The 13,544-nt window shown below is 42.4% G+C and overlaps 1 protein-coding gene across 1 annotated transcript in view; it reads left to right on the top strand.

Moving 5' to 3' along the window:
* The window catches only part of MTURN (maturin, neural progenitor differentiation regulator homolog), a 29,614-nt gene extending 18,404 nt beyond the window's left edge, over nt 1–11,210 (top strand). Inside the window, exon 3 of the mRNA XM_030857451.3 lies at nt 5,774–11,210. Within this exon, the coding sequence (XP_030713311.1) occupies nt 5,774–5,884 (111 nt within the window). The 3' untranslated portion in view covers nt 5,885–11,210. The remainder of the gene's footprint in view (nt 1–5,773) is intronic.
* Nucleotides 11,211–13,544: the final 2,334 nt, after the last annotated feature.

Below are 13,544 nucleotides of genomic sequence, written 5' to 3'. Positions count from 1 at the left end.
TGGAGTTAGTCCTACAGAAAACTGACACTCTCTTGGGTCTGAAGAGCTTTAATTCTCAAGGGTTGGCATCTCTACCCACCAGGTACAACCCTGTTAGGATGGGTGGGCTCCAGTAGTTCTTATGTGATCAGAGACTGTTCTGAAGAAGCAAGACCCTGGGAGTGCCAACACTTGTCCAGAGTGATCATAAAGATTTTTTCCCGTCAACTGAAAAAAAAATTTACTGAAGTAGGAATGAATGACTCTATCAGGAGCAATTTAAATATACTTGACAGGGTTTCTTGGCCTGTCTCCTTTCCCTTATAAGAGTGTGTGAGTGCAGTAAAAGCAAGGACTCAGGATTCTTCCCAGTCTGTTTATAGTCCTGTTTCTGATATGAATTCTTGACTGTTAAAAATTTGGATCCAGAAATTAAATTTTTTTTTCCAGTCTGGCTATTCAATCTATTCTTTTTTTTCCCCTCCAGTTTTATTGCGATATAATTGACATACAGCACTGTATAAGTTTATGGCATACAGCATAATGATTTGACTAACATACATCATGAAATGATGATCACAGTAAGTTTAGTGAATATCCATGGTCTTATATAGATAAACAATTAAAGAAATAGGAAAAAAACACCTTTTTTTCCTTGTGATGAGAACTCTTGGGATTTACTCTCTTAACAACTTTTTTGTTTTTTTTGGCTGCATTGGGTCTTTGTTGCTACACGCAGGCTTTCTCTAGTTGTGGTGAGCAGGGGCTACTCTTCGTTGCAGTACGCGGGCTTCTTATCATGATGGCTTCTCTTGTTGCAGAGCACGGGCTCTAGGCACCTGGGCTTCAGTAGTTGTGGCACGTGGGCTCAGTAGTTGTGGCTCACGGGCTCAGTAGTTGTGGCGCACAGGCTTAGTTGCTCCGTGGCATGTGGGATCTTCCTGGACCAGGGCTCGAACCTATGGCCCTTGCATTGGCAGGCAGATTCTTAAGCACTGCGCCACCAGGGAAGCCCCTCTTAACAACTTGCTTATACAGCATACAGCAATGTTAATTATATTTATCATGATGTAAATTATATCCCTAGTACTTATTTAAGTTATAACTGGAAGTTAGTACTCTTTTGACTGCCTTCAGCCAATTTTCCCTCCCCTCACCTCTGCCTCTGGTAACCCAGAAGTTAGACTTACCTACCATAAATGAGAATGGAGACAGAGGTGGGAATGCTAGATTATTACATATCTGTATGATGTCCTTTGGCATCCCAGGCAAATTCTAGCTCTTGTGCTTTTTCTCTTTTCCTCCTCATGCTTCCAAATTGTACATACTCATAAATGTTGATATTAACATTGCATATTGAATTTTTTTAAGTGTATTACCGAGTAGAAAACATTGAAGGCTCCAGCTATAGGAGCAGCATGGACAGCTGGAAGGATATCTCCCAGGTAGCCTGGCGGTTAGGTGTGTAATGTCTACAACCTGCTGGCCTGTGTTTGAATCCTGCTCTGATTCCTACTGGGCAACTCTGAGCAAATTTACTCAACATCTTCAGATCTTCTTTGTGAAAGGGAGATAATAGTGCCTACCCCATAGGGTTATTATGAGGCCCAAAGGAATTAATATACAGAAAAGCTGCTTATACAGTGCCTAGCAGATAGTAACTTAACCAATATAAACTATTATCATTGAATCCGTAGTGTGACAAAATTGGTTGGTTCAATGGAATGTAAGCCTGAGAATCTAATGCAGAGGCTGATAGAATTGAGTTTCTTAGTTCTCTTCCTACTTCCTACAGTACTAATTAACAATGAGGCAGTCCAGAAGCAAGCCCAGCAGAAGAGAGAGGAAGAAGCAGGGTCTGGAGACAGTCTACTGATGCAGCAGTAACTCCCCTTGAATAATTGAACTGGCTGTGCTTTAAAATGAGAAGCAAGGTAATATAATGTAATTAGATAATTCACATAAGACTACAGTTTGCAGACCATGGCCACATTCACTTTCTCACTGAATCTCCATAGTTTCTCTGGAGTAGAGGAGATGTCATGGTTCCCACTTTACAGAGAAGGACACCGAGGCTCAGCAAAGGCAGTGGTCCCCAGCTAGAGCCCTGGCTTCCAGACGCGAGGTCCAGTGCCTTTTCCACACAGCCTCTCAACAAATCTTCAGATTCTCCGCTAAGGTGCCTTAAACGTCCTGACAGCCATTGAGAGCTGCTTCTCTTCTCTCTCCCTCCTTTAAGGACAGGGGGAGAGCAGCTCTCAAATGAGCATCTGAAGATTTCCTGCCAAAGGGAGGGGCTTCCCATGTGGCTAATGCTACAGACCTAGAACTATGTGCTTTGGATTCACATCAAGGTAAGGTACAGAGCTAGGCAGAGGAGAGAGGGGAAGGGTTTCACGCTTGGCTTGCTGGAACCTCTTCTACCAAGCCACCCTAAGCTGAGGAGAGGGTGGGTGTTAAGGGGTACCTACAGTTTGAGTCCATGTGAATTATCTAAACGTATTATGAAAAAGAATAATCAGTGGCATGTCACTTTAGGACAAGATGGCAAATATGTGGATGCATACCTCAACTGCGCCCCCTGTACTCATGACAGCCATTGCTAACTGACCAGGATCTTTCCCACTGAGCTTCAGAATCCTCCTGAACCCAAGGCTCCAGGCATCCAGTCAGATTTGTTAACTGAGAAGGAACCCATTGACCATTCCTCTTTTAAGGAGCATCCCTTCAGTACAATGAGGAGTTATATTTATTATTGAAATAATGCATCTTCTTTTGGCATTTAGGTGATTCTGGAGTTCTTGGTAGTGGCAAAAATATTTATATTTTATAAACTGTTTAAATGTTACCACTCTTTTGATACTTTCACCTTGCTGTGTCATCTAGCAGCTCTTGAAATAAACTTGAACACCATTAGTCATCTGTGTTCATTGTAACCAGCCATTTTTTTCCCTCTTTAGAGGCAAACTTTGCCTTTTATTCCACCCAGTAAAATATGGAAGGGAGACAGTAGTAGGGGAAAGGGGCTTTTCCCCTCTCCCCAGCACACACGAGATTGGTGCAGACTATGTGATTGGTGCAGACTGTGCGAACAAGCTGAGATGCGCCCCTCCCACCCCTCCCCGCAGTCAGCAGTGTCTCTGAGACAGCTGTAGCCCTGAGCTCTAAGGGGAAGGCACGTGCCTGCAGTTGGCCGTAGTGCTGGCAGGCCACGTGCATCATATGACCCATAATGCCTGGCAGATGATTTTGTCCTGAGCGTGTTCAGAGGGCTCTCTGAGACCTGCAAGAGTTGTGGTCTGCAGGACCATGGTCCTGGTCCATCTCACTTTGTCCTAATGCAGTTAGTGTTTGGATCATAGGGCCATTCAGTGAAGTTGCCTGAAAATGGTCAACCAAGGGGCTACCATGTGAGAAAGGTTCATCAAAGAGCTGTGGGTCGGCATCCCCGTGATGGCAGACAAGGCCAAGCAAGATGCCTGCAGCCATGGCTTCCTGCCAGCACCAGAGCGTTCGTCCATATTGATCAGGCCCAGCAAAGGGCACTCACGGTTTCTAACCCAGGACCAGCCAGTGTTTTAAGAAAACGTTTACTGTGTGTTTATTGTGAATTTCCCTGATGATAATTATAGAGCATTTGGAAAATACAAAAAGATGAACAGGAAAAAATTTACCGATAATCACATTGCCTAAAAAAGTACTCTTAAAATTTGGATATATTTATTTCATTGAAGTCTTTTTTTCTATGCATTTGTGTATACTTAAAAAAAAATTTGTATCATAATGAAAATGCAATTTTCATCATGTTCTTTTTACACACATGAGCACATTTTTTATATCACTCAACTCAAAAATAGTATTTTAAGTGGATATATAAGATTCCATTTTACAGATGCACCATAACTTATTTAACCGTTTTGTTGAACATTTCAGTAGTCTCTGTACCTTTATATGTGTGTTACGAATAATAGCAGCGTGCATTTTTAGAGATAAAGACATAGAGGAGAATAGATTTTTAACATCTTGATGGGCTAGTCAGCACTGTTCATTGTACTGCTGACAGCCCAGTGTGTGTGTGTGCATAGATATTGTATCTTTGTGTATGCATGGATGATACTTAAAAGTAGAGAATCTCCAGGCTCTCCAGTAAAACCTAGTCCTTTGGGCACCAATCCATTGTACGATTGACACTTCCATCTAATAAGCTTATGAAAATAATTATAGAGGTAGCTGACTCCCATGAGAAATCCATAGCTACTGTGCTAATTCCTGTTAAGTGCTGTTGAATTTTTTTTATTGAAGTATAGTTGATTTACAATATTATATTAATTTCAAGTGTATAACATAGTGATTCAGTATTTTTATAGATTATACTCCATTTAAAGTTATTACAAAACAATGGCTATATTACCCTGTGCTATACAATATATTCTCGTTGCTTATTTATTTTACACATAGTAGTTTGTATCTTTGAGTCCCCTACCCCTATTTTGCCCCTCCCTCCTTCCCTCTCCCCGCTGGTCACCACGAGTTTGTTCTATATATCTGTGAGTCTTTTTCTGTTTTGTTATATGCATTCATTTGTTTTATTTTTTAGATTCCACATATAAGTAATAACAGAGTATTTGTCTTTGTCTGATTTATTTCACTAAGCATAATACTCTCTAGGTCCAGCCATGTTGTTGCAAATGGCAGAATTTCATTCTTTTTTATGGCTGAATAATAATCCTCTGTGTGTGTCTGTGTGTGTGTGTGTGTGTGTGTGTGTGTGTGTGTGTGTGGTGTGGTGTGTGTAACTCACATCTTCTTTATCTAGTCATCTGTTGATGGAAACTTAGTTTACTTCCATATCTTGGCTATTGTAAATAATGCTGCTATGAACATTGGGGGTACATGTATCTTTTTGAATTAGTGTTCTTATTTTCTTCAGATATATACCCAGGAGCAGAATTGCTGGGTCATATGGAAGTTCTGTTTTGAATTTTTTGAGGAACCTCCACACTGTTTTCCATAGTGGCTACACCAGTTTACATTCCCACCAACAGTGTAGGAGGGCTCCCTTTTCTCCACACCCTCTCCAACATTTACTATTCGTAGACTTTTTGGTAATAGCTATTCTGAAGTTTGAGGTGATATCTCGTTGTGGTTTTGATTTGCATTTCTCTCATATTAGTGATGTTGAGCATCTTTTCATGTGCCTGTTGGCCATCTGTATTTCTTCTTTGGAAAGATGTCTATTCAGGTCTTCTGCCTGTTTTTTGATTGGGCTGTTTTTTTGATATTGAGTTGTATGAGTTGTTTATATATTTTGGATATTAACCCCTTATCAGTCATATCATTTGAAAATATTTCTCCTGTTCAGTAGGTTGTCTTTTCATTTTGTCAGTGATTTCCTTTTCTGTGAAAAAGCTTTTCAGTTCCATTAGGTCCCATTTGTTTATTTTTGCTTTTCTTTCTTTTGCCTTAGGAGACATATCCAAAAAAATATTGCTACGATTTACGTCAAAGAGTGTCCTGTCTGTGTTCTCTCCTAGGAGTTTTATGGTTTCTGGTCTTAAATTTAGGTCTTTAATCCATTTTGAGTTTATTTTTGTGTATGGTCTGAGGAAGTGTTCTAATCTCGTTCTTTTACATGGAGCTGTCTAGTTTTCCTAGCACCACTTATTGAATAGATTGTCTTTTCCCCACAGTCTATTCTTGCCCCCTTTGTTGAATTTGGATCAGATGCCTTTGGTTGTCTTCCTGCCTGTGGGCCATTTGGCACTCACAGCTGCTTCTCTTCTCTCCCCTGTAGTTACTGGGGCTTCCGGATGCAGATGACGACGCATTTGAAGAGTACAGTGCGGACGTGGAAGAGGAGGAGCCAGAGGCGGACCACCCCCAAATGGGGGTCAGTCAGCAGTAGACTTCCAAGGGCTCCCACCTGAGAAGGAGAGTGGGCCCTGTGGTACCCGAGGTGGGGTCCCAAGCTCCTGGGTTAGCATTTTGCAATAGCACTTCGAAACAGGACGTCTGACTCCCAGCATCCAAATTAAAATGAAATACCTTTTTAACGACCACACGATATCTGGGATGAGCTTTGCTCAGAAGTGACCTGAATTTTACTCCCGTTTCAGTGGGTCTCTAATGGAGTTGTCTCGGTAGCCTTTGCCATTTTGAATTTAGAGTCCATTTTGCGGCTGACTGTTCTCTCTTGAGTTTATGTTGGAGAACTAACATTTGCTGACTCAAAAGTAGAGAACTCTGAATGTATTAAGGATATGTTTTGAGTCATCACAGGTGACATTATTGAGAGAAAGCATGGCAGAGAAGAAATGCAGTCTGCACTTTTTATGTACCTTTTAAGCGTATGTAAATGGAAGGTTTTGCTTATAAAGCATGAGTTTTAATATCTAGTCATTAAACTGCACAAGTGCAAATACAAGGGCAGAAAAGGAGAATTACTTAGTTTTGGTTTAAGAGGGTAAGAGAGGCAAAGAAGCCTTTAAGTGTTCTGCCATTACTGAGTTACCTAGATATATAGCAGCTGGTTCATGGTTAGGTAGAAACATTATTTGCATGTTCAGTTATTTTAAAACATGCTGATTCCAAAGCCACTTTTAAAGTCTAATAGTGGAGAATATAAATGGGGTGACATAAATTATTGATTTCTTTAAAATGTTTATAAGCCACCCCACATATGAAATGAAACATTTACCTTCTCTCTTTATAACAAGATGGCAACTTGTTAAATCATGAAAACATCCCAAATCCAAGTGCCACTTAAACTTTGAAGCCATAGATGAATTTAATAGGAAAATAAACCAGGATAAATTTTTTAAAAATATGATGGAATCCTTCTTTACTTTCTTAATCTGACTTTTATTCTTCAAAAAAAAGTCAAGAAAGGATCCCACTGTATAATTTATTTAAAAATTGTAATCAAGTGCTTTGAGGAACCTAACTGCAGTGAAGTTTTAAAGTCGTATGAAAGTGGGAATCTTTTAATCGTGGGTTAGCTTGGTTCAGAAGGGAAGTTTTAATGATCAAATATTCAGACAACTCACAGAAACAACTACTATCATAACTGGAAACACTGCTGTCATCATTTAGCAACACACACTGAGGGGGGAAATTCTTTGCAATGCTAACATGGAATTATTTAAAACATTCATTTTGCTTAGACCCTTCTGCATCTCTGGTTCTAATAAAAGATGCAGAATGCCTCTTTTACAACACTTAACATAACATCTGGGGTGGAATTGTTTTTAACATGCACACACATGCCTGTTGGGTTGTCAAAGTTTTAGATTAAAAAAAAAAGCAGCGGAGGCCACGGAGTTTACGGGAGTCTTGTATATCTTCCAGGCATGTTGGTGTAAACCTGATTATCTCAACATTTTCTGTTTAATTGATTGGTGCCGTGAGGAGTACAGCTGCTCGTGGTAAAATGGTGTCCTACAGTTTTAAGTCATCGGGTAAAATAATTTCGTGGTTTCGATCCGTGCTTCAGTACCCATGTTTTTTTCTTTTCTTGGAAAAACATATTAAAGGTTAACTTCAAGTGAAATGAATTATCTTTGGAGTAGCCTATTAACAAAACAAACCTTGGGGTTTTATCCAGTGGAGCAAGCGGATTCCGTGCTTTGCTCCCTCGCCTGTGTTCTGATTGGCTGTGAACCTGAGCACAGGTGATTGGGAGCTATGCCTCCCGTAGGTAGAGCCCGCGTCTGTAAAGCTCCGTGCTCACACTGTAGTCTGAAAGAATGACTTCTGCCACCGAAATGAAGAAGCTGGACTGGCTTGCTCCATTCAAAGGTAAACTGGAATTTTGTACGTAGAGGCTTAAAATCTAAATTTACATATGTTTGAAAATGGAATGGACATATAAAATGTATTTTATGGAAAAAGTGTTTAGGCTTTGACCAAATGCATTGTGGTATTATTATGTGAATGTTCTCTGTTGATAAAAATTGAGCTGAGATAGACTCAGCCATTCAGTGGGCTGAGGAGAAATCTGGCCTTTGTTCTGCCCCGGGGGTAGGAAAGGACATAGCTGTGTGTTCCTTATTTTCAAGGCAAAACCCCAGAGGGCGTTGCTTGCGAATCGGATTGTTTCCTCTAAAGCTTCATTTTCTCTGATTGTGCACATCCTGGCCAGTGCATGCTGACACACATGCACATGTACACACTCACCTGCGCTGTGGATTCTCTGTTTGGGTCGTGGGTGGCATCAGAACTGGCTCAGTGCAGAGCTTCACCTGGCCGCTCAGGGACGCGGGCAGCCTGTGGTTCTCACTATGGAAGTGGTTCCCTGGCTAGACCGAGTTCCGACTCTCACAAACATGTAAACACACCTACCGAGAGGCAGTGTGGTACCACAGGAGAAGCGTAGACCCAGGAGTTAGGAGAGAGACCCGGGTTTAGTCCTGACTCTGCCAGTGACCATGTACGTGCCCTCGGACAGGTCATTTAACTCGCCTGAAGAAAGGGGAGTTGGCCCTTCCTGCTTGAACCACCGTCCTTCCTTAACTGCCTTACTATGTGTGTGTGTATGAAGAGCAACAGTCAAGGAAACTTCTCGAGAAATGCGAAGCAAATGCATTTTGAATCTTGCTGTCCTTAGGATCCTGGCCACAGGATGACCTTAGAACAGGTTTGTGTTAGTCTGTGCGTGTTGAAACCCCCTCAGGTCTGATGCTGAGGGGCTGATGAGATTCTGTCCTCAGATGAGAGGGTAAAGGGGGGCCCCGGAGATATGGAAAGCATATCAATACTTGTCCCAGTTGGCTGCTGTGCCGTGGAAGGTATGGATTTGCCTTGTGCTCTGACAGACTGGGGCTTTGGAAGTAGAGTAAGTTTAACTTAACTTAGTCGGGGAATTCGCATGAAGAATAGCTGGAAGAGAGTGAGAGATGAGTGCTTTGTTGCCGTGTCATCCAGTAGAGAGAAAGAGAAGTAACAGAGAAAGTGACTGAGTGTGTGTGTGTGTGTGTGTGTGTGTGTGTGTGTATGTGTGTGTGTGTGTGTGTGTGTGTGTGTGTGTGTGTGTGTGTGTGTGTGTGTGTAGGGGAATGGTTGATTGCTTGTTGATCACTGTGGGCTAGCTGCGAAGTCACACCTGTGATAACGTTCCACAACCTTGGTCCCAGGTTTGAGTGAATCACAGAGACATTTTTCTAGTGGTTACCCGGTTACTTTCCCTGCCTGATAATCATACCAAGGAGACTTCGGGGAGTCGGAGAGCAGATTCTGGAGGGAGGTGAGACCCCACAGTATGCCTGCCACCACCACGGACACTGCGGTGTCCACTCAAGTCTCCCAGGCTGCCAGCAACACATAGTGCTTTTTTTCCCCCATGCCTAGAACATGAAAAGTCTCTAATTTAGGAATTCTCCTTGTGTCCTGGTGCCAGAATTGAGGTTTCCAGTGTCCTTAAGTGAAAACCCCTCTCCTCTCGTAGTCACTGTGTTTCCACATAGGAGCAGAAACCTTTCCCTAGCACAAGTACATGTCTAAATATTGCTTCTGTTTCATAAGAGCACAAAGTGTATGGACCTAGGAGAGCTGTGATACTAGAGCATCATTGGAATTTATATTTTAGGAATCTGCCTCATGTTAAAATGTACAAGTTGGGAAGCTGTGGTATGAACAGATCTTATTTCTCCTGGTTTGCGAGACACATAGGAATAGGCAGGACTTAACCTGGGGTAGGAGGAGATGAGTAAGGTAGAATGGGAGAGTTAGGGTCTGATTTTTTAAATAAATATAAAGGCAAGAGGCAGTTATCATATAAAATACAAGAGAACTGTTGTCCTGGCTATCTCACCAGGATCCTGCTTTCCTCAGAGGGGCTGCTTGCATGTTGAGAGGCAAGGCCTCTGTCGGGGGTGGCCTTGTGGCTTTAAAAATGCCCCCCTCAAAAAAAATGCCCCCCAGCCAAGGAGACAGTGGGTGTCTTGCAAATCTGGTGGAGTTCTGTTCCTCACTAAACCAGCTGCCAGAGAAGCCTGTATTTCCAAAGTGCTGGCAGATCTGCAAGGGGCTCCAATCACCTGGCAGGCAGAACGGGAACCAAACTTGACCTCGCTGTCAGCTGCAGAGGAGGCTACAGTTCAGGAATGCCCCAGCCGGCCAGAGGGCAGAGCCCACCTCCTCCACCACGCTTCCGGGTTGTAAAAGAGCACAATTAAAACTCAAGTGGATCACAGACCCCTCTTCCCTCTAGTGAGTGTTAACTCCAAAGAGACGTCATTGCCTGATTGCTTAGTCTTCAGATTACCAGAGAAGCCTCAAGTTTTTTTGAATCAAAAACTAATCCTCTTCCATAAAGACACAAGCAGTTATCTTGGTTTGGTGATACCAGGTATGGCATGAAAGGCTGAAGTCTTTTAGATTTTATACAGAATAATTCTCAGACTTGCCAGAATGCCGGTAGCCACTGGTATCCGTGGCAACGTGGTGTCCATGGTAAGATATCTATAGCTCGTGTTCCTTGGGCAAATTGTTAAATAATGTGTTGTCTTTGGTATTTTTATTTAAATCTGGATTACAAAAATAGAGGACCTATGAGCATTTCATGTTGTAGAAAGTCTACTTAAAGCACGGTATGGCCGAAGAGGCCCAAGTAGTTAAAAGCAGGCACCAGGCCACATACAAATAAACATTTCATTTTCTGAGAACTGTGTATTCAAGTTACTCGGTACCACAGAGAGAGCTGACAGTCTGTTCCCTGTAAAACTGCCTTTGCCTGTTTTTTTTTTTTCTTTTTTGTTTCTTCAGATTCATTTTTTACTTTAAGTACCTTCTGATAGCTAGGCAGATAAGATACAGAGCCATACTCTGTACAAATGTCAGCTTTTTAGAGGAGAAAGTAAGTCGTCAGTTCTAGGGAAAACTTGAAACTATCTGTGAACCAGTCTTAATTTGTGTAAGAGAGCAAAGTTTAGTGTCTACATAAGAAGCAAAAGCAAGGAATGGTTTGGGGGTTTTGTTTTTTAGGTGAGAAATGTTTCATGCAGGGTGTCTCTGCTTTCTTTGCCTTTATATTCCTTTCAAAGAACTCTCTTGTAAATTACAAAACTGTGAAATGGGTTGCCAAACACCGTTGCCCTTCATCAGCTGCCTCAGCAGTGTAAAGGCAGAATTGAACCCTGGCCACACCTGCTCCTTCCTCTCTCCCCTGAGGGTGAGGATCTCATCCAACGATGTAATTACCATATGCTTGCTATTAAAGAGCCTTCCGAACTCTGCTGTGATGTGCCTCTTGTTTACTTTCTCCACCACCTTTGGTCCTAAAGGACGCCTGACCTGCTATAAAGGAGGACCGGGAATAGGGACCATCAGCCAGCTTTGTGGTTGCTGTTGTTGGAGCCTGGCTGCGGTGGGGCAGGGGGATGGGGAGGGAGGAGTGATTACAAGAACCACTGATATGATTCAGATGTTAATAATTGATGTATTTGGAGACATTAATCTATCCTGATGCTGTACCTGGTGTTTCGTAATTTTCCACTCTTCCTTCGAACTTTAGATTTTTTTCCCCGTCCTAGTTAGGAATCCTTCATGGCATCAGTTAGAAACCTGTGGTCCTTCTACGATGACATGACACCATTTCCCATTACTTTCTGCCCAATTGTTATTCAGAAACAATGGCATTTAAAAAATAAGTCTGGAAGTTGGTGGTAAGTCCCATTATTTGATCAAGAGCAATTTTCTTTCCCCAAATGAATAGGTCTCCATAGATTGTTAAATTAGATTTGCAAGTGCCTTAATAGGCACAGCCTAGAGGCTCCTGTGTGTGTTTCAGGTAACTTAATTCGTGCTTCCTCGGTTTGGACATGGATGTTGTCAGAGATTGTACTGAGTGGTCGGCTGTGTGCAAGCGTTCCAGACCTCACTTAGTGTAAGATCCTCAGACAAAGGCTTTCTTACAAGAGAACTCATTTCTTACTGTTAGTTGAGCGCTAACAGATAGACTTTTTTTTTTAACTTTGTATTTTATATTGGAGTATAGTTGATTAACAGTGTTGTGTTAGTTTCTGTTGTACACACTGCTATATTTAAAATGGATAACCAACAAGGACTTACTGTATAGCACAGGGATCTCTGCTCAACATTATGTAACAACGTAAATGGGCAAAGAATTTGAAACAGATGTAAGCTGGCTCTTCTATCTGAGTGCAGGGACTGGTGGTGGAAAGAGCCACTTTCCCCTTTGCAGTGAATCTTTCTCAGATTGGTTCCCCGGGGACAAGGTTCTAGCCCAGTCTCCTCCCTGACTGGCTGTGTGATCACAGGCTTGTCACCAGCTCCCCCTTGCCCCCTGCCCCACCTTTGTTTCCTCATCTGTAAAAACAGGAGTGTGGACTCATTTCCAAGTTCCCTCTAGGCACTAGCATTGTAGGAATGTATCTTGGCTAGTGAGATTAGGGCAGGTGGGAAGCAAAGTTTATAAGGAAAATACCGTCTCAGGAAACGAGGGCTGGGCGACTGACATTGACCTATCTTCTCTAAGGTCCCTTTTAGAAATAAAGACCCCCAAAGAGAGGGATTAATAGACGGAGCAGAGAGGATTTTCAGGGATTTTTAGTAGGGAAAGTATTCTATGTGATACTGTAATGGTGAACACATATTATAAATTTGTCCAAACCCATAGGATGTACAGCACCAAGTGTGAACTATAGTGTAAATTATGGACTCTGGGTGATAAGATGTGTCATTGTAGGCTCATCAGTTGTAACAAATGCATCACTACATGGGGGATGTTGAAATGGGAGGTGCATGTGTGTGGACTGGGGCTAAATGGGAAATCTCTGTATCTTCTGCTCAAAATGGCTGTGACCCTAAAACTACTGTAAAAAGTAAACTCTAATAAAAAGAAAAGAAATAAAGATCCCAGCCAAAATAGTGGGTGTATATTAGCTCCAGTGCTGACATCCCTGGATACTTTCTCCTGCCTTCCTACATGTCCCTTCTTTCTGTGATCAAGAATACAGGATAAAAACTACCACGAAATAGGAATATTTGGGCTGTTTTGCTTAGGGACGTAACAAATAGTCTCGTTTCCTTTAGAAACGAGCCTGGTTTTCATAGTAAAGTCAGGCCGGGTGGGATACCCCATTGTCCCTAGTGTTCACTGTGGATGTGAACAGGTTGAAATAAAGTAAGCAGAACAAAACCCACTACCCAGTGTTTGGACCCTGCCGCGGGGCTGGAGCCAGTGGGCTGGCTGCGTGTGTGCCGGAGGGGCTGGCAGGCAGTACCCGCTCCCCACCCCGTGCTCTCCTGCTGAATCAGGGCGAGGGGCGGGGTGCGGAGCGAACATGCCTTCCTCCCTTGGCGGGCCTGGCCGTCTGGTACTTTGAAAACTCAAGAAATGTGTCCCGAAATAGCTGGCACAGTGCGTCTCCTCTTAGTTTCACCGTAGGGCAAATACTAACTTTGAAATACTCTCCTGATCTTTGACCCACCTTTTTTCCCTTTTTTGGAGCAAAAAGCAATGGCATTTCTAAAAATCTGAGCAGGCTGTAATTAGGGAGCCAAAGAATAAAGCAGGCATTTCCTATTAGGCCACATTTAAAGGAGCA

Source organism: Globicephala melas, chromosome 9 (genome assembly GCF_963455315.2).
Source record: "Globicephala melas chromosome 9, mGloMel1.2, whole genome shotgun sequence".
NCBI classification, from domain to species: domain Eukaryota; kingdom Metazoa; phylum Chordata; class Mammalia; order Artiodactyla; family Delphinidae; genus Globicephala; species Globicephala melas.
Note: the sequence above shows the minus strand (reverse complement) of the source record. Positions and strands in the feature narration are given on the sequence as shown.